This window comes from Amphiprion ocellaris, chromosome 2 (assembly GCF_022539595.1).
Source record: "Amphiprion ocellaris isolate individual 3 ecotype Okinawa chromosome 2, ASM2253959v1, whole genome shotgun sequence".
Lineage (NCBI taxonomy): Eukaryota > Metazoa > Chordata > Actinopteri > Pomacentridae > Amphiprion > Amphiprion ocellaris.
In genome coordinates, this window is record NC_072767.1 from 7,156,594 (window position 1) to 7,177,373 (window position 20,780).

The 20,780-nt window shown below is 37.6% G+C and overlaps 1 protein-coding gene across 1 annotated transcript; it reads right to left on the minus strand.

Moving 5' to 3' along the window:
- Positions 1–1,482: 1,482 nt before the first annotated feature.
- prkacba (protein kinase, cAMP-dependent, catalytic, beta a) lies at positions 1,483–20,491 on the minus strand. The gene is made up of 10 exons (XM_023296079.3): positions 19,863–20,491; positions 14,838–14,899; positions 12,001–12,129; positions 10,883–10,981; positions 9,378–9,460; positions 9,080–9,206; positions 8,767–8,862; positions 7,772–7,894; positions 7,034–7,198; positions 1,483–6,931 (listed from the first exon to the last, which is right to left on the minus strand). Exons 1-10 carry the CDS (start codon positions 19,993–19,995, stop codon positions 6,806–6,808), a joined length of 1,143 nt encoding a protein of 380 aa, XP_023151847.1. The 5' UTR covers positions 19,996–20,491; the 3' UTR covers positions 1,483–6,805.
- Between the last annotated feature and the right edge of the window lie 289 nt (positions 20,492–20,780).

Here is a 20,780-nt window from a genome sequence, read left to right on the forward strand (position 1 = left end):
TGTTTCCCTTTTTGTCTCATTTTTGTAACTTTGACATTTTTGTTTAATTGTTTTGTCTCCTTTTTGTTTTGCTCCGTGTCATTTGTCTCATTTTTTGTCATTTTGTGTCTCACTTTTGTCACTTTGCGTCTTATTTCTGTCAGTTCGTGTCTCATTTATGTTGTCTTTTTTGTCGTTTGTTACTCGTGTTTGTCATTTTGTTGTGCCTGATTTGTTGTTTTATGCATCGCTTGTGTTTTTGTCTCGCTTGTGTCGTTTGTCCATTTTTTTGCCACTTTGTAACATTTTTGTCAAATTTTTTTGTCTCTTTTTTGTTTTGCTCCGTGTCATTTGTCTGTTTTGTCATTTTGTGTCTCACTTTTGTCGCTTTGTGTCTTATTTTTGTCATTTTGTGTCTCGTTTTTGGAATATTGTCTTTGTTTTTTGTCTGACTTTATCGTTTGTCTCATGTTATTGTCGTTTTGTTTCTCATTTTTGTTGTTTTGCATTTCCTACGTCTCATCTGTGTAATTTTTTGTCTCATTTTGTCCATTTGTTGCTGCTTTGTAACTTTTTTGTCTAATTTTTTGGCTTTTTGTTTTGTTTCTCATTTTTGTAATATTTTGTCTTCGTTTTTTTTGTCTGACCTGATCATAAAGTAAAATCCTCTATGGTTCAGTTCCAGGTGACTGAATGTTGTGTTGCTTTGTCGACACTGTAATCTGAAAGTTGTAATGTGGAAATGATAAACTGAGGCTGAGGTGATTTTTTTTCTTTTTTAATAAAAAGAATTTATTATAGTGACATATCATTTGTTACATAAAATCTGCTACAGCAAAGTATATTCCCCCTTGCAAACACAGGTATATATGGGTAGGAAAAACAAAAACAAAAACGTGTCAGCCTTCTAAACGGTGTGCAAAATAAAAAAAAAAAAAAAAAAAAAAAAATTTCACAACCTAAATACAGACACATTTCAGATTATTGATCCCATTACTGGCATGTGTGACGAGGGGAAAAGTGCCATCGTTTACATCAAATCTGACCATTTACACACATGGTGGGGGGGGAATGGTTCATACGAAGAGCTGATTTCTGGGAAGGTTTTACACTCACAGGCAGTCTGGACTGGAACATGCTAAATCCCCAGGTGTAGTCTTCAAATTGTGACCAAATAAATCAAACAAACAAACAAAAACATCGTGGATTTTACAGTTACATTCTCTTCACGCTACAAACTTGGGAAAACAACATTGGAATCCCTTCGATGAAGTCAATTTCATGACAAAATAAAACATAAAATTAAATTTAAAACAAAAGGTCGCAATTTTAAATAGGCATTAGAGGCATCAATGTGCATTAACTGTGTTTATTTCTATAAATGTTTTATTCTTGTACGGGCAAATGAAGAAAAAAATACAAATAAATAATCTGATATATTCAGCGTTTATAACAATTTTTGCAAATAAAACATTTGGAGTCTCCTTATATATGAGAACTACGCAGGTTTAAACATTTTATTAGAGGTCTCTGAATATAAATAAAACAGCATAAGAAACAGTTGTGCCTTTGAAATGAAATCAGGGCTAAATAAAAATAAAAATGTGCTCAGTCGATGAAACAGTGCAGTAGTACCTAAAAATAGCATTCAGTCCCCAAGACTTGTTCACATTTGGTTGTTTTAAGATAGTTGAACTTGATTAAATTGCATTTTCCTCGAGCATCACGTTAAATAAATGTAAAAACTCTGATTTCCAACTTGCAGAAATGACCTCAAACTCTGCTAAAAAGGAATGAAAGGTTCACCAACGCCGAACGTTTACTGACATCTGCAAGAAAAGGAAGTGGACATGGCAGCCTCGCGGGTTATTTGACATTTGACACTGATTCTTAAACAACGGAGCTCAGAATAAAAACAAATCCCTCATAAATCCTACATTTTTCTGACTGGAGAAAACGTAATAAATATGCATAGACGATAACTTAACAGGAGTGGCTGGAGGGAACAAAACAACAACAGATGTTCTTCAAAACATTTCCTTATTTTTGTCCATTCGCTCTGAGCAACTTTTGCAAAGAAGACTGAGTAAATATCGCTCCATCACAGTGTGCAAAGTTGGTTAGAAAACGATGCAGAGATACTAGAAGCTGAAACAGCAGAAAGCAAGTAGAGACTGAGATGAATGAATACTTTTACGGTTATGATATTTCACTTTTGTTGCTATTACTACTGCGTAAAGTGTGGTAACTGTCCATTAAACTGAACCTTCTTCTCAAAAAGTTTTCAGCTGCAGTGAACAAATTCTGTAACGATGAGGCTTTAAAAACAAACACAAAAAACCCCAACAAAAACAGTCCATTTTGCAGTGATACAGTATGAAACCCATCGAATCAAATTAATTTGAACATTCAGCCGAAATGGAAAGAAAATTAATTTCCCTTCTCAAGTCGTCTTTATTAATATTAATACAATATTTAGTCTAAAATGTCAATCTGAAGTTTCCAGGCATCAAAAGTGACCCTCAAATTAACCCTCAGGTCAGATTATCAGCTTAAAACTTGAGAGATGCAGCAAATTATCACATCTGATGAAGTAAAATGAGATCAAGTTTGGCTGTTTTCTTGATAGATTAGTTAAATTATCCAAAATGGCTGATCAGAAGTCTCTCTGGGTCTAATTTGGAGCAGAAATTAAATTTTTTCAATTCAATTTTATTTATATAGCGCCAATTACAGTCAAATTGTCTCGAGACGCTTTACAGAACCCATATGCCTGACCCCCAGAGCAAGCCAAAAGGCGACAGTGGCAAGGAAAACACCCTTTTAACAGGGAAAAAAACCTCGAGCAGAACCCGGCTCTAATGTGGGGGGAACCATCTGTCTGCTGGCCGGGCGGGTTGAGAGGGACAGAAGAGGTAGAAAGGAGGGTAGAGATAGAGGGATAGAGGTAGAGGGTTACAGGTAGAGGGGGTGGAGGTAGAGGGTTACAGGTAGAGGGTTAGAGGTGGAGGTAGAGGGATAGAGGTAGAGGGTTAGAGGTAGAGGGGTGGAGGTAGAGGGTTACAGGTAGAGGGTTAGAGGTGGAGGGATAGAGGTAGAGAGGTGGGGGGGACACAAGAAAGTGTTATTACCGATAGAAAAGCTAATTATACTAAACTAGATCCTACTTAAAGGGTGCTTTCAGGTTCTATTGAGATAATTGAGAAATTTTAAAGCCTACTCAGCTGACACGAGTCGGTTTATCTTTTTGGATCCACCTCTATAGACTTCAAGGACCTGCCAGTCTACAGATAAATGTTCTAAGTGAGATTAAACTTAAGGACTGGAAGCAAGAAAGGAGAATGTCCCCTGTAGAAAGTTCAAGAGTAGACTTACCGAAAACTGTTAGGACCACTGATTAATATCTCGCATGTCTATGGACCAACAACTACTTTACAGTTGTCGGTAGGTATACTCTTGAACTTTCTACAGGGGACGTTCTCCTCTATGGACTTCAAGGACCTGGAAGTCTCCAGTTCTGAATGTTCTAAGTGAGACTAAACTTAAGGACTGGAAGCAAGAAGGGAGAACATCACCTGTAGAAAGTTCTAGAGTACACCTACCGACAACTAGAAAGTTCTAGACGACTTTCCAGTTGTCGGTAGTTATACTCTTGACCCACCTCTATGGACTTCAAGGACCTGGAAGTCTGAATGTTCAAAGTGACACTAAACTTAAAGACTGGAAGCAAGAAAGGAGAACGTCCCCTGTCAGAGTTCAAGAGTATACCTAAGGACAACTGTTAGGACCACTGATTAATAATCAGTGGTTGTTGGTAGGTCTACTCTAGAACTTTCTACAGAGGACATTCTCCTCTATGGACTTCAAGGACCTGGAACTCTGGAAATATTCACAGTATGAAAGTAGAACTCTGATCGTTAATAAAGTTACTGGAGATGAAGAACCAGATGAGTCTTCGTGGTAATTTTTACCCTTTGGTGTTCATTTTGTGTCTTTTTTTGGTATATTCACTTATTTTTGTGGTGATTTGGTGTCATTTTGTGGTAGTTTTGGCCTGTTTTTGTGGTGATTTTGGACATTTGTTATTTTGTGGTAATTTTGCATTTTTTTGTGCCGATTTAACATCTGTTTGTGGTAGTTTTGCACGTTTGTGGTAATTTTTTACCCTTTTGGTGGAGATTTTGTGTCTTTTTGTGGTATACCTGACTCTTTTTGTCAGTGTCGTTATTACTGACAGACAAACTAATAATACTAAACTAGATCATCCTTAAAGGGTACTTTCAGGTTCTACTGAGATAATTTTAAAGCCTGGACCCTCTACTCAGCCGACAAAAGGGTGAAACTGACAAAAATAACAGAAAAAGGTTTCAGACCATTGAGGCATGTGAGTTCTGTAAAGCGTTTTGAGACAATCTGAATTGTAATTGGTGCTACATAAGTAAAACTGAATTGAATGAAATGGTTTGCTCTTAGGGAATTATGTCGCTGAGATTTAAATTACGACGTCCCAGACTATGTGAAAGTAACAGGACAAAAACAAAACAAAAAGAAAAAAAACGTGGGAACACTTGTAGGGCACTATTAGCTTGTTGTGACACACCGCTGTACAAACATGCAAAAATAAAAACAAAACGAATATGGCAGTTACACGATGTCTCTGCTCGAACACAGCAGGTTAAAAATAAATCAAAAAGCAGCGCAAAAGTGTGTCCATGTGACCAACACTGCTTCACACTCATGATATACCCTCAAAATAATACAACAAACTGACCTTTCAGCTACTGGAGGATGCCGTGTCAATGCACTGGTACATACATGTATATATATACTGAAGCCCAAAATTATTCATACCCCACTGATACCAAGACGGAGATGTTCAAACAAACCATTCTTTTTAAGGGTCTAAAGAGTTTAATATCGTTTTCAATTTTTCTGAGTTTTTGTTTTCTGTTTTCTAACCAGTCTTCTGACTATAAAAGTCGACTTGCTTGTGACGTTTCAGTGATTTTCAAGTCAACCCAAGATTTGCCATGGCAAAGACCAAACAGCTTGGTGAGGATTTGACATCGTAAACGCCAAAAAAAAAAAAAAAAGAAGGAAAAAGGTACAAAAAAAATTGCCAATTTCAGGCGCCAGTGGCCACAGTGCAAAGTATCAAGAAAAATTTCACAGTCAAAAACCTCAAAGGACGGAAGTCAGTAGGGTCACCTCGACTCGCCAGAAAGATTCAGCGAGATGTTGAAAACAATCCAACGACGACTACCAAGGCTGTCCTGAAGGAACTAAGTGCAAGTGGTGAGACGGATATTGCACCAAAATGGTCTCTATGGACCAAGAAAGGCCCCCTGCTTCAACCAAAGCATGAAAAAGCTCATCTACCTAGAGGAAGACAAAAGCTTCTGGCTATCTGTTCGGTGGTCAGATGGAACAAAAATTGAGCTTTTTGGGCACAGAGATGTGGCTTTCACATGGCGAAAGAAGGGCGAAGCCTACAAGCCAAAGAACACGCTCCCTACTGTGAAGCATGGGCTGCTTTTCTGCACCTTGGTCAAAGTGGAAGGCATCATGAGGAAAGAGCAGCAGATAAAGAATCTGGAAGAAAACCTCAAGCAGGTGGCAGAGAACCTGAACCCTGGGGGAGCTATGGAACTATCAGCAGGACAATGATCTGAAGCATACAGCCAAGGAGGTGAAGAAACGGTTCCAGGACGATGATGTTAATGTTAGAGTCCTGATTTAAACCCCATCGACAACCTGTGGATGGAGCTAAAGAAACGGCACGGAAACCCTCCAATCTCAAGGATCTTGGAACATCTGCTATCTTAAATAAACCGGTTATGGCTTCAAATTTTCTTGTGTGTCCTATTTGTATCAAATCTGAGGTGAAATACTGACGCGTAACTGAAAAAATGTCTTCTATTTGACAGGGGTATGAATAATTTAGGGTTTAGGTGTCTATATACATTTTTTCTGGACATAGCAAATACAGAAATCAGTTGTGTGCAGTCAATGACAAACTTGCTCCTCGTGTAACAGAGTTGTACCTGAAAATATATATAATTTCATTCCATTAACTTAATACCACATCGAAACTGAGGTAAAAAAGGAAAAGTCCTGTGACCAGATATGAAAAAAACAAAACGATGCTACAATTGATCGGCTAACACAGCGCTGACAAGAAAAACTGCAAGAAATCATCTCGGTTTCTTTCCCTTCACTCAACACCAGTTTCTCTGTTTGAATTTTGGTCATGCTTTAACAAAAACGTCTTTTAAAATCTCATATATGTTTATGTCTATACGCACAAATACACGGTTCTGGGTCTTAAGGACGCCAGAATGATGAACATGTTCATGTGTTCATGATTAATGACGAATGAACTGAACCCTAAAAGACACTCAGGCGTGGGACAGATGGCTGATAACCGGCGACATTTAACAAAGATCCCTTCAGTTTCCCAAAGCTTAAATCATAGCATGTGCAACACCAGCTAGTAAATCAATCACCCTTTGTGCCGCTTGAAAAAACAGGAATAATATTCATGTTGCTTCTCAAACAAAGAGGGAGAGCGAGGACACTGGAAACATGGACAACAGAAGGACAAATGACGTGGTCTAGTACTTTGTGTTGCAGCACGACGGGTGTCTGCATAATGTGCCTGTGTATAGATTAGTGCTAACTGCACGCAGGATCATGGCAAAAAGGACCTGTTTCAGCTGTGTGGAATGAAGGAACGAGGCCTTGGTTTGGAGCTCGTGACGGCCTCGGTTCCACCTAAAACCCTCGACAAGAGTGCAAATATCCCGAATCACGGCAGCCCGTCCAGCTAGAACTCCGCAAACTCTTTCGCACACTTTTCCGTTTGCGAGACGCGAATGTCCTCTTCTTCATAGTCGTCGAAGTTGCTCGTGTCTCCTGGTCCTCTGCACTTTGGCAAGAAGGGGGCTTCGACCTGAGGAGGACAGACCTGGTTTTATTTTATTTTTGATTGCGACGGACATATCACATAATGGTGCAGGATGTTAGTTAAAAAAAAAAAAAAGTCCAGATCTACCTTCCGCTCATAGATGGCAATCCAGTCTGTTGTGGAGAACCACTTGTGATTCTTGATGTCATTCACGCCGTTCTTCAGGTTGCCGAATCTCTTCGTCAGGTCGACCTGGAGCAGGTTCCTCAACAGATCCTTCAGGTCGGAGCTAAAGTGGGAGGGGAATCGTACCTGCAAGGTTGAAAAAAATTAATAAATTAATAAAATTCCGGGATATCAAACAAAAACAAAGAGTTTGTTTGCTGCTGACTTTCGTTTTTAGCACTTTGGAGCAGTGAAAAAAACACTAGAGAGCTGACACCAAGCTTTAGAAAATTCCATCTGACCTCCTCAGAATCAGCTGTTATTTTACCTACAATAACTTTGGTATATTTAATGAAGCCATGGGAAGTTTTACTTTCATACTATGAATATTTTCAGAGCTACAGACCCTTAAAGTACATAGAGGTGCAAGGTAATAATCCGTGGTCCTAACAGTTGTCGGTAGGTATACTCTAAAACTTTCTACAGTTCTCCTTTCTTATTTACAGTCTTTAAGTTTAGTCTCACTTAGGACACTCAGCACCGGAGACTTCTGGTCCTTCAAGTCCATAGAGGTGGGTCCAGATTTATCACTTTTTAATGTACTTTTTCTATCATTTCTGAGTCTCATAGCTTCACCAGTACACCAGATAGACACATGCCAGTGCATTTCTTTGGGAGGAACGGGCTAATTTAAATATTTTAACTCCGCCTTTTGCATACCTTTCCAGACACAATCTTTTCATAGATCTGGATTGGTTGATCAGCGAAAAAAGGAGGGTAACCGGCAGCCATCTCGTAGATGAGAACTCCAAGTGCCCACCAGTCCACAGCTTTGTTGTAGCCCTGGACGAAAGAAAAAGGAAAAAAAAAGAAAGAAATCATCGGTTTTCAAAGGTTTGACTCGTTTGACTGCTTGACCTTAAGCAGACAAAACTACCTGCAATGTCAATCAGTGACATAAACAAATAAATAATAAAGCTCTGAATCTTTTCATGTGTGGGTTTTTATTTCTACTTATAAATATTGTTTGCAGACATTTAGTTTATTCCCAAGTGATGATGTTCCAGGCTGAAGGCTTGTTTACTTGCAGTCTTGTGTTTTGTCAACTGGAACATTTACTCAAGTGGACTGAGGTCAGTTAACCGACTTCACCAGTCAAAGACAATCCACTGTTCAACGACAAAATCTCTTTGTAGATTGAGGTAAACATGGACAAAAAACACAATGATTACATAGTCTTTTTACATCCATGTTTACCTCAACATGTCAATGATTTTTAGATTTATCAACATTTGTACCTCAACATGCCAATGACTTTCAGATTTCTTAACATTTGTACCTCAACATTTTCCTCAACATATCAATGAATTTTATATTTATTGACATTTACCTCAACATGTCAGTCACTTTTAGATCAATAAACATGTTTACCTCAACATGTGAATGACTTTTAGATGTATGAACATGTTTATCTCAACAAGTCAATGAGTTTTAGATTTATGGACATGTTGAGGTAAACATGACAAAAAAGACAATTGTCCTTTTTGTCCATGTTTACCTCAACATGTCCATAAATCTAAAAGTCAGTGCTTATACGCCATCATCACTGTTTCATTTAAAATCCAATGCAGAACAAAAACAATGAAACACCTGCTTCTGTCCTGATATCGTCCAGTTGTAACCCACTGTGAGGCCTGTCTTGGGTCTGAACTCACCTTGCTGAGGATGATCTCTGGAGCCAGGTACTCTGGAGTTCCACACAACGTCCAGGTTCGGCCTTTTACTCTTTTGGCAAAGCCAAAGTCTGTGACCTGCGGAAAGATAAGAACGTTAAGTACACAAGGGTGAAGGTGACAGTACAGTACTAAACCAAACCTCTGAACTGATGCCATTCACAGAAGCCTACATCTGTTTTTAAAGTCAGAAAACCCTTCTCTTTGATATCTGGAGGCTCCACACATTCACTCCTGGTCGTCGAATAGGAGTGTTTAGGGCAAGAATGTTTAGTTTTTTTCTATGATCGTGTACCTGGATGTATCCATGCTGATCTATGAGCAGGTTTTCAGGCTTCAGGTCTCTGTAGATGAGGTCTAAGGAGTGAAGGTACTCGAAGGTGAGTACGATCTGAGCTGCATAAAATCGTGCATGGTGTTCACTGGAAGAGGAGGACGTGGACAGACGGACACTTTTAATACAACACAAATTTCTTCAGAGTGAAGCAGAAAATCATGATACAGTCAACTTAAACTGGTGTCTGCCACGATTTCATACACGGCATCGGCAGAAAAATAACAAATGAACCAAAACAGAAATTTTAAAAAAGTACCTGAACCTTCCGGTGCGTCTGAGGTGTGAGAACATTTCTCCACCGGGCACATACTCCATCACCATGTAGAGGTTTGAGTTGTCCTGGTAATTAAAGGAATAGACTTTAAATCATGTTTAAACTAGTTGTGATGCACAGAAATCACACAGAAAGGTCTGCAAGTACACAAAAGTCCTAATTCAGTAGGAACTTTGGGTTTTGTAGTCATGGCTCGGTATATTTTTAGTGCAACTGAGAAAAAAAATCGATTTCTTTCTTTTTTTTTTTTACAGGGGGTCCTTAGTTTATGACATCCTTGACCTACGGCGTTTCGACGTTACGTTGGAACTGGATACGGGTGTGTCCTCAGTTTACGACGTACGGTGTTTTGCTATGTTGGAATTGGTTACGTGGAACTAGTTGACGAGCGGAGCGGATGAATACATCGTCACACGGCGCTATAAGATGGCTTTTTTTCCATTCTCTGGTTGTACGCCACCTTGGATTGTGTTACATTCACTAACTTTTTGTCCTTCATTATGGCTCCCAAGTGTAAGTCAGACTCTTCTGATGCGTCGAAGAAAAAGAAAGCCATCTCTATGGAAGTGAAATTAGATAGAATAAAACGCTGGAAACAGGGCCAAACATCGACCAACATGGGTCAAGTTGTAAAAACAGGTCAACATATTGTAGCGGCCCTCTGTGATGAATGAGTGAGACTTTATCTGGTTCTCTGGTGGTTTATTGAACCTTCACACAGGCTACTGTGGGCCGTAGCCAACGCCAGAATAACTAGAAAAACCCATAACTTAGCTCCAGAATTAGCCTGCTGACTCTCAGCCAATCAGAGGTGAGCTAACTAAACATGGCATGTTCACTGACATTAGGTAAATCTGGAACTGAACAATAAACATTGAAACATCAACAATATCAGTCTGTTACAATATTCTGTTGTCTTCTTGTAAAATGATTCATACATGCATGAAAGTCGTTGGTATTCATGACTTTTCTGAAGAACTGATCCATATCGTGATGCATGTAACGGTTTTGTTTACATTTTCACCAGAGTTCCGACTTATAGCTGAAATCGATGAAACTAAGTTGAGGACCTCCTGTATTTTCGTTAAATAAAAATATTCCAAAGTGTCTAATTGTCTGTCCTTCTTACTCTGACAGTTACTCTGTTCATATACTGTTTATAAGAGAAGACAGAGCTGTTTACTGAAAAGTGCAATTCACTTAAAGTAACCACTAATGCAAGCTGTCAGTTTAAAAATAACACTTTTCTCTCTTTTCGTCTCTTCATCCTTCTGAAAAAACTGTACATGAATTGTCAGTAAAAGTGACCGGATGCATAGCGGACAGTTGACTCACAAATACAGGAAGGCTGATTAAACCTTAAAATCAATGTGTAGTGTGAGGAAACATATTGTAAAATTGGTATAGGATGCACTCAACTGAGGAGATTTCAAACCGAATGCTTCAGGACGACTATACATGCTGTTCTAACCCTAGTTTGCTATTACCTTGAAGGCGTACTCCAATCTGACGAGGAAGGGAAAGGAGACGGCCTGTAGTATTCTCTTTTCATTTAGTGTGTGTTCTATCTGCTTCAACTTCACCACCTAAAAAAAAAACACAAAGCAAAGGACAGAAAAGTAAGGATATTTACAAAGTATGCACTGTGAATTCTGCAACCTCTAAATCCCAACTGTATAGGCATTCACATCAGTTTAACATTTGGTTTTGCATATTTCGCCCATTTATGAGTAGTCATGTCAGACCTCTGTTTGCTAAAAAAAACTGAAAATTCTACTCTCCGTGGCGCAACTGTGAAGTCAAGACCGACTGAGCTGCGACCAACAGCTCAACTATTTTGTTGTTTTTTTGTCAAATCTTTTGATATTTCAATTTCTTTCTGTTGTTTTTGTCTTTATTGTTGTTGCAATTTTCAATCTTTTTGTCTCATTTTTTGTCATTTTCAATCTCTTTTTGTTGTTCATTGTCTCAATTTTTGTCATTTTCAGTCTTTTTTGGTGTTTTCGTCTCATTTTTTGTCATTTTCAATCCTTTTGGTCTCATTTTTTTGTCATTTTCAATCTCTTTTTTTTGTTTTGTTTGGTCTCAAGTACAAGCAAGTCTTGTATTTTCCTCATGATGTTTTCACTGTACAAGGAGAACAGGTTTTATAAAACATCTACTCACAAAAATTGAAGTTTTGTTTTTTATTTTTTTGGTATTCTGTGTCGTACGGCACAGGAGACGTCTCTGAGTTCTCTCAAACTGTGGTTGTGCTGAGAAAAATGTGACAGGAGTAAAAAAACACCCAGAAACTGTTTGGAGTTGAGAGGTTTACGAAACAAAAGGAGGCAGATTAAGACGCCGTATAAAGTAAAGTCCTCTAGCTGCGGGGCAGAAACAGAAAGTCAGACAGGTACAGCAGGACTAACCAGCTTCTATGACTTTCACATCAGTATTTAAAGACAGAAACTCTCATGTGAAGTGCCTTTGAGGTTTTCAGTGAAAACATGTTTACAGCGCAGGAGGCGGCGAGTCGTTTCCTCTTATGAGACCAACAGCATTTACAGATATAAAGGTTTTTATTTCCACCCAGCAGCCACATTTACAACATGAAAAGACTTACTTTTTGTTTGTCCAAGATCTTCATAGCATAGAACTGGTTGCTTCCTTTATGTTTCACCAGCATCACTCGTCCAAACGAGCCGGTGCCAAGAGTCTTGAACCTGTCGAAGTCGTCCAGACACGTCGTGCTCTGAAGGAAACATCAGCCGTGGAAGTGAGACGGCGAACTGAAGCAACCCGCGAGCTTTCGGTTCTTACAGATACTGTTTGTCTTCATGTTCCAAGTAAAAACATACAAGCTGGAGTTTGGTTTAAGAGCAGGGGTGTCAAACATGCGGTCCACGGGCCAAAACCGGTCCTCTAGAGGCTCCAATCCGGCCCTCAAAGTGTAAAAATTCCAGAGAAAACATTAACTGCAGATTGTAAATTACTAAAACTATAAATTTAAAATAATTTCTAGACCATAACAAGTTGTTTTGATCATGAAGTAAACTACTAGATTGTTCATTGTTCTTTTGTGTTTCATTTTTGTAATATTTTGTCTTGTTTTTGGTTGTTTTTGTCTGACTTTTGCCATTTGTCTCATGTTTTTGTCATTTTGTTTCTCGTTTTTGTCGTTTTGTGTTTCCTTTTTGTCTCGCTTGTGTTGTCTATTTTTTGCTTGTTTTGGTTTTTGTGGTTTGTCCATTTTTTTTTGCACTTTGTAACTTTCTTGTGTTGTTTCATCTCGTTTGTTCCTTTGTCGACACTGATCTGGAAGTTGTAATGTGGAAATGATATACTGAGGCTGAATGTTGCTGAAATTGAACTTAAATTTTCTTCAGGTTGTTCATAATGTTTTGGACAAAGATAATTTCTTAAATGTGAACTTTTTTGCACTAAAACAAAGGAACCATTAGGAGTTGTGGTTATTTATAGGTTATTATGCTGTGATTTTACTGGTCACTGGGGATCAAACTGGGCTGAATTAAACTAAATTAATTGATTATTAAACCCCTGAACTAAAATGAGTTTGAAACCCCTGTTTTAGAGCAAAGGCCTCTTACTTACAGCGAGTTAAAAAATCTTTCCACATTCAAGTCAACAAAGCACAAGCCATTTTGAGCTACAGGAAGTGGCTCGGAAGTGCTATCATCTAAAGGTCTTATCTGATTTCCTCCTGAAAATACAGCGTTTTGAGAAACAGAAGATTAAATTCAGTTTCAAATCTAATCAAGATTATGTTTTGGACACTGCAAGTGTTGCACAAGTTATCAGACAGGCAAAAATACGTGCAAAAAGCAAGACAGGATATAGACTTAAAATACTGAAATAGGTTAGCAACATGAAAGGTTAAGATGTAAAACACAATATAAAATACTACAAATATTAAGACCATTCAGAGCAGGGGTGTCGAACTCATTTTAGTTCAGGTTAGTTCCACATTCAGCCCAACTGGATAAGCTATAAATAACCACAACTCCATATATTTCCTTTGTTTTAGTGCAACAAAGTACATTCTGAAAATGTTCACATTTAAGGAATTAACTAAACATTACCAACAACCTGGAATTTCTTAAGAAAAATAAATTCAATTTTAACAACATTCAGCCTCAGTTTATCATTTCCACAGAGTGTCGACAAAGGAACACAACATTTAGTCATCTGGAACTGAACCATAGAGGATTTTATTTTATGATCAAAATGACAAAAGTCAGACAGAAAAAGACAAAAAACAACAAAAACAAGACAAAATATTAGAACAATGAGACATAAAACGACAAAAGCGAGAAACAAAATGACCAAAAATGAGACAAACAACATGAAACTAAACAAAAAGAGACAAAAAATTAGACAAAAAAGTCACAAAGCACCAAAAAAATGGATAATGACAAAAACGAGGCAAAAAATGACAAAAGTGAGAAATAAAACAACAAAAAACTGACAAACAACACAAGCGAGACAAAAACGAAGCACAAAATGAGAAAAACAAGACAAAAAATTACAGCATTGAGACAGAAAACGAAATGAAACTAAACAAAAAATGAGACAAAAAGTTAGACACATGACAAAAAAATGACAAAAAAGGAACAAAACAACAAAAAACACAAATGAGACAAAAAGGAAACACAAAACGACAAAAACGGGACAAACGACACAAAACAGAACAAAAAAGAGACAAAAAACAACCAAGTTACAAAGTGACAAAAAATGGACAAAAATGAGACAAAAAAATAACAAACAAGTGAGACAAAAACACAAAACGACAAAAATGAGAAACAAAACAACGAATAAAGCAAAACACAAAATGACAAAAGTCAGACAAAAACAAGACAAAAAAACTCAACAAAAACAAGGCTAATATTATAAAAATGAGACACAAAATGCCAAAAATGAGACAAAAAACAACAAAATTGACAAAAAAATTACAGAACGACAGAAAAACGGACACAAACGAGACAAAAAAAATGACTAAAAAAGGAACAAAACAACAAAAAATAGACAAAAACACAAGTGAGACAAAAAGGAAACACAAAACGGCAAAAACGAGAAACAAAACGACAAAAACGAGACAAATGACAAGTCAGACAAAGAAAGACGAACAACAACAAAAACAAAAATACATACATTACAAAAATGAGACACAAAATGACAAAAGAACAATGAGCAATTTACTGTTTTATTTTATGATCAAAACAACTTGTCATGGTCTAGAAATTATTTTAAATTTATAGTTTTACTCATTTACAATCTGCAGTTAATGTCTTCTGTGGAATTTTTACACTTTCAGGGCTGGATTGGACCCTCTGGAGGACCAGATTTGGCCCGCGGGCTGCATGTTGGACACCCCTGGTTTAGGACACCCAAACACATTTAAAACTCTAGAATAAAACAAAGCGTTTAAAGAGGATGACTCACCTGTGGTGGACACTCCCATTTTCTTAAAAAATCTTCTTTGGCTTTAGCTAAGAACTCTTTCACTATAAAAGGAAACAGATAAAACAGAATTTTTATAGTCATGCAGGTCAGTTTACATGTTCAGGGGGTTTAACATGTTCGGGGAAACAAAGAAAGGACAGTTCGGGGGAATAAATGCACTTTAAGGTCAGGCAAATGTCAAAAAACTGGGGGAGGCGGGACTACGGCACAAAATAGCTCCGTGACAAAACTCAAAAACCACACCTAAGTGGGGAACAGTTTAAACCACAAAGTGATGCAAAGAGCTCTTTACAGAAACGGCCAATTTGAAGACAAGCTATTCTGCATCCCTTTCAGGAGTAGGAGGGAATAAAATAGAGGGAGAGGTAATGATAATAAAGATAATAATAATGAAAGGTAGAGAGAAAGACAAAATGCAGACTACAGCGCAGGCAATAGGAAGACAATGTGGAAGTCACAGCAGACATGAGACGTCCAGAGTCAGAGAGTCGCTCTAACGTGTCTGATGTCTCACTTTGGTGTGTCGTTACTGATATAAATGCACTCCTAGCATTTATAAACTGGAATATGTATACAGTAACATGCAGGTTAAATGTGGACTCTGTGACTTGGGATGTCTCATGGAGAAATGAGCGTACCAAAAGTCTCTACAGATCACCAACGGTTTGCAGGAGCATTCACCCACACGGATGGAAATGATGGAGAAGAGAGAGAGAGGAAGAAAACGTTCATGAAGCGCTTAAAAAACAAGAAACAGTTTAGATTCACACAACAAAATGAAGACGACACACGGCATCCCTAAAACCTGACGCTGATGTTCCTTCTATCGTCTCTGAAAACTGGAGCCAAAAATAAATAATCCAGTGTGTTTTAACCATTCCTACAGCATCAAATATGGAAAAAAAATGATTAGACCACTCTTGTTGTCTCCTGCTACAACTAAATGTACATTTGTTTGGACAAATATAATGACATTTTCCATGGTTTTCTTGATAAGAACCAAAACAAAACAAAGAGACAATAAATTAGACAATTTTGGGCCATTTTATGTCTCGTTTTTGTCATTTTGTGTCTCGTTTGTGTCGTTTTGTGTCTCGTTCTGGTCATTTTGTATCTCATTTTGTCGTTTTATGTCTCGTTTGTCATTTTGTGCCTCGCTTTTGTTGTTTTCTGTCATGTTTTCGTTTTGTCTTGTTTTTGTTGTTTTGTGTCTCGTTTTTGTCATTTTCTGTCTCGTTTTTGTCGCTTTCTGTCTCGTTTGTGTCGCTTTCTGTCTCGTTTGTTGTTTTCTCTCGTTTTGTGTCTCATTTTTGCCGTTGTGTGCCTCATTTTTGTCGTTTTGTGTCTTGTCATTTTCTCTCGTTTTTGCCATTTTGTCTCATTTTTGCCATTTTGTGTCTCATTTTTGCTATTTCGTGTCTCGTTGTTGCCATTTCTTGTCTCAGTTTTGCCATTTTATGTCTCATTTTTGTCATTTTGTGTCTTGTTTTTGCCGTTTTGTTGTTTTCTCTCGTTTTTGTCATTTTGTGTCTCGTTTTTGTCATTTTTTTTGTCTCATTCTTGCCATTTTGTGTCTTGTTTTTGTCATTTCGTGTCTCGTTTTTGTCATTTTGTGTCTCGCTTTTGTTGTTTCACAACTCCATTTGCCCTGTTGCACCCATACTGAAAAAAACCCGGATGGTCACTGATCCACCCCCATGTTTTACTGTAGGGGCAGACAGTCTGGTTTGTAGCTTCTCCAGGCTTCCTCCTAACCAGTGAGTTGGCTGGAGTGAGAATCAACTGAAAACTGGATTCATCCCTGAAGAGAACCTTAGTCCAATCATCAACAGTCCAATCCTTGTGATCCCAGCAAAGAGTAACCAGGCTTTCCTCTGCCTTTGGTTGATGACGGGCTTCTTCCTGCTCTGTGTGACTCCAGACCAGCTTCAACAAGTCCGCTTCCAACTGTCCTTGAACAAACGTTGAGTTTCTTGGGATTTGTTCAGGGTTATCTGGGACTTCTTTTGAGCCATTTGGGACAAGATATAACAGATTTTGGACCATTTATAACATATTTTGAGAAGTTTTGAGTAGTTTTGAACAGGTTTCAAGTCACTGTGGACAAATATTTACTCATAATGGATGAAGTCTGAGTCAGTTTGGATGATTTTTGAGTAATTTATGACACATTTCCAGTCACTGAACATAACATTAAATTAATTATTGAAAAATTTCAAGTCATTTACTACAATTAAAGTAGTTTTGGACAAATTTCAACTGGTTTTAAAAGCTATTTTAGACAGATTTCAAGTCATTATTGGCAATTTTTAATCAGTCTGGACAAATTCAATCATTTTGAACAAATTTTGAGTTTTCTGGGACTTGTTCAGGGTTATTTGGGACTTCTTTTGAGTGATTTGGGACAAGATTTAACAAATTTTGGACATATTTTGAGTCATTTTGTACCATTTTTAACATGTTTTGGGAAACTGAGTAGTTTTGAACAGGTTTCAAATAATTTTGGACTAATTTCAACTCGTTCTGCAAGTTATTTTGGACAGATTTTGAGTCATTATTGGCATTTTTTAAAATTCAAACTGAATCATTTTGAACCAACTTTGACTTTCTTGGGACTTGTTCAGAGTTATTTTGGACTTCTTTTGAGTTGTTTGGGACAAGATGCAATACATTTTGGGCCATTTTTAACATGTTTTGAGAGGCCCAACAAGTCATATTTTTCCACAGTGTCCACTCATTTTTAAGTTCCTGGAGGTCTGAGGACGATTCCTGACACAGTAACGGATGAGTGCCGGTCATCTGGTGGGTAGAATGACATTTCCTGCCACGACCATCTAGCAGTTTGGTCGTATCATGTTTGTTTTTTCTTGGTGGAATGAACGGTTGTGTTGGAGATCTTCAGTTTTTTGGCTACCTGTTTCTCACTCATGCCAATTTCCAGCAGTGCCAAGATGGCTGCCTTTGTGGCTTCACATAATTCTTTAGTTTTAGGCGTTATGTGAGAGCTGACAACTTGTGAGTTGTGCTACGGCTTGAATGTCAGCAGGAAACCACTCCAGACCTTTGCATGTGCAGTGCTGCTGATGACATGAAATGTCCTCTTATATACTGAGAATATACAATGAAGCTGAAGCATGTCAATTAGGACATGAAGTATTATGGAATCAGCTGTATTTGTTGCTGTGTTCGTTGTATTCTTCAGGTAATATACCTTTAGTGGTCCCAGGCTCTAAAATGAACAAGAAATTGCAGAAAACAAGGGTGGTCTAATCATTTTTTCCATGACTGTATACTTTTAGCTGTTTACGATGAATCAACATGTGATATTTCAGTTTAAATGGAAGTGACTCTAGAGCAGGTAGTAATCAATGTTTGGTCCAAAGTTTCCTCACTCCACAAAGAAGAAAAAGACTGATTGAGAAGACAGTGTAAAAAGCCCTGATAAATAAACAAACAAACAGCTTATACATCTCATACTTACAAAACAGTAAACAAATACGACAGATATTAAGACGATGCAAGCAACAAATGGTTTAAAGTGTTCCACGTAAGTTGCTGAATGTGTAAAAATATAGCAGTTGTAAACCTGAATAGGAAGGTAAATAGCAAAAGTTATGAAACCGAGAAGTTGTTTCCAGTTTTAAGGCCTGATGGACGCATGAAGGCCGACATACTTGAAGAAAAAAAACGCAAAAACAACCACGTTTGCATTTTGCTTCAAAGATTTCTCTCTTTTTCGTCTCTGAAAACTGCCAAAAATAAATAATTCAGTGTGTTTTAACCAGTTGTACAGCATCAAAACTATATTTTTATCAGTTTAGAATAAAGCAACATATGATATTTCTGGGTAAAGGGAAGCAACTCTAGAGTAGGTAGTAATCAATGTTTGGACCAAAGTTTCCTCGCTCCTCAAAGAAGAAAAAGACTGATTGAGAAGACAAAAAATGACAAAAGTAAGAAACAAAACAACCAAAAAATAAGATAAACGACACAAGTGAGACAAAAAGGAAACACAAAACAAAAACCAGAAACAAAACAACAAAAAACGAAACAAACGACACGAAATAAAACAAAGAGACAAAAATTAGACAAAAAAGTTACAAAGCACCAAAAAATGGACAGACAAAAACAAGACAAAAAATGACAAAAACAAGAAACAAAACGACCAAAAAAGTAGACAAACGACACAAACGAGACAAAAAAAAACACAAAACAACCATAACGCTACACAAAACAATGAATAAAAGCAAAACACAAAATGAGAAAAATACAACAAAACACACAAGTGAGATAAAAAGGAAACACAAAAAGACAAAAACATGAGACAAATGACAAAAGTCATCCAAAAAAACCCAACAAAAACAAGATAAAACATTACAAAAGACACAAAATAACAAATTAAGAAACAAAACGACAAAAGTGAGAAACAAAACGACAAAAACATGAGACAACTGCTGTCTTTTGTCTCTGAAAACTGCCAAAAATGAATAATCAAGGGTGTTACATCCACTTGTAGAGCATTAAATCTATATTTTTAGCTGTTTATGATTAATCAACATGTGATATTTCTGTCTAAATGGAAGTGACTCTAGAGCAGGTAGTAATCAATGTTTGGTCCAAAGTTTCCTCGCTCCACAAAGAAGAAAAAGACAACATTGATTGAGAAGACAGTGTAAAAAGCCCTGATAAATAAACAAAACAGGACACAAATACTACAGAAATAAAGACAATGCAAGCAACAAATGGATTAAAGCGTTCCACCTGAGCTGCTGAATGTGTAAAAAATACTGCAGCTGAAGAGGAAGGTAAACAGCAAAAGTTCTGAAACTGGAAAGTTGTTTCCAGTTTTAAGACCTGATGGACGCATGAAGGCCGACTGTACAGCCACATTTGTGAAGAAAAACACGCAAAAACAGCTACATTTTAAGGCCCTGTACAGTTTGGAGAAACACGGCTGATTTTACAGGTGTCCAGTGAACACACGACGGACTAAAATCGACTTACTGGACTTATCCCACATGACGGTGAACTCAGAGACGTGAGGCAGCTCGCTCTCTGGTCCTCTGTGCTCCTGGCTACTCTTTAGATATTTGTGGAATAAGCGGCTGGCGAAGGACTGATCCTTTCCCTGGGCCATTTCTGAGGAGAATGTCTCAACGTGTGAGCGACACGACTCGTCTCGCAGGCAAAGCAACCGCTCTCAGACGACACGCCAACGACGCTTCCTGTGTGCAGCCGGGTGCTCTGCAACGTTGAGCTAACCACAGAAAGTTAAGCTTCCTGTTCAAGCAGTCTGCCTCGGTTTCAGCGGCCAACTGCATGTCCACTGCTCTCATGAGGCGTCTGAACGCGATTCATTTAGTCTCCTGTGCAAATAGCCGCCGTGTTTTAACAAATATGTACAAATTAAATAAAGCACACTACAATAGCAGCCTCCTAATGTCAAAAACACTGCACAGCTGTGGTGAATTGTGGAGCTGATAAGAGGCTGGAACACCCACTGACTGCCTGATAGAAGTTATCTCTGGGCTAGTGTGCTCTCTGCTGGTTGGTTTCACACTGAACTTTATCTAACAGCTTCCCTCTCTGCTCAGGAGTCAGCCTCATTAACCCTTAGATGCATCAGTGGGTCTAAAACTACCTGGTGACGTCGTGGACTAGCAATATCTTTGGAATGAAAAGTTGATATCATTTCATATTCCAGGTATTTCTCAAAAATATGTTTTTGATATCATTTCATTTACATTTCAAAGTTAATTTTTTATTCTTTTTAACCCAGTAAAAACCCACTGTTGCAAAAATACATATTTTTTAAATTCTTTTTTATATTTGTATATATATATATATATATATATATATATATATATATATATATATATATATATATATATATATATATATGTATGTATGTATGTATGTATG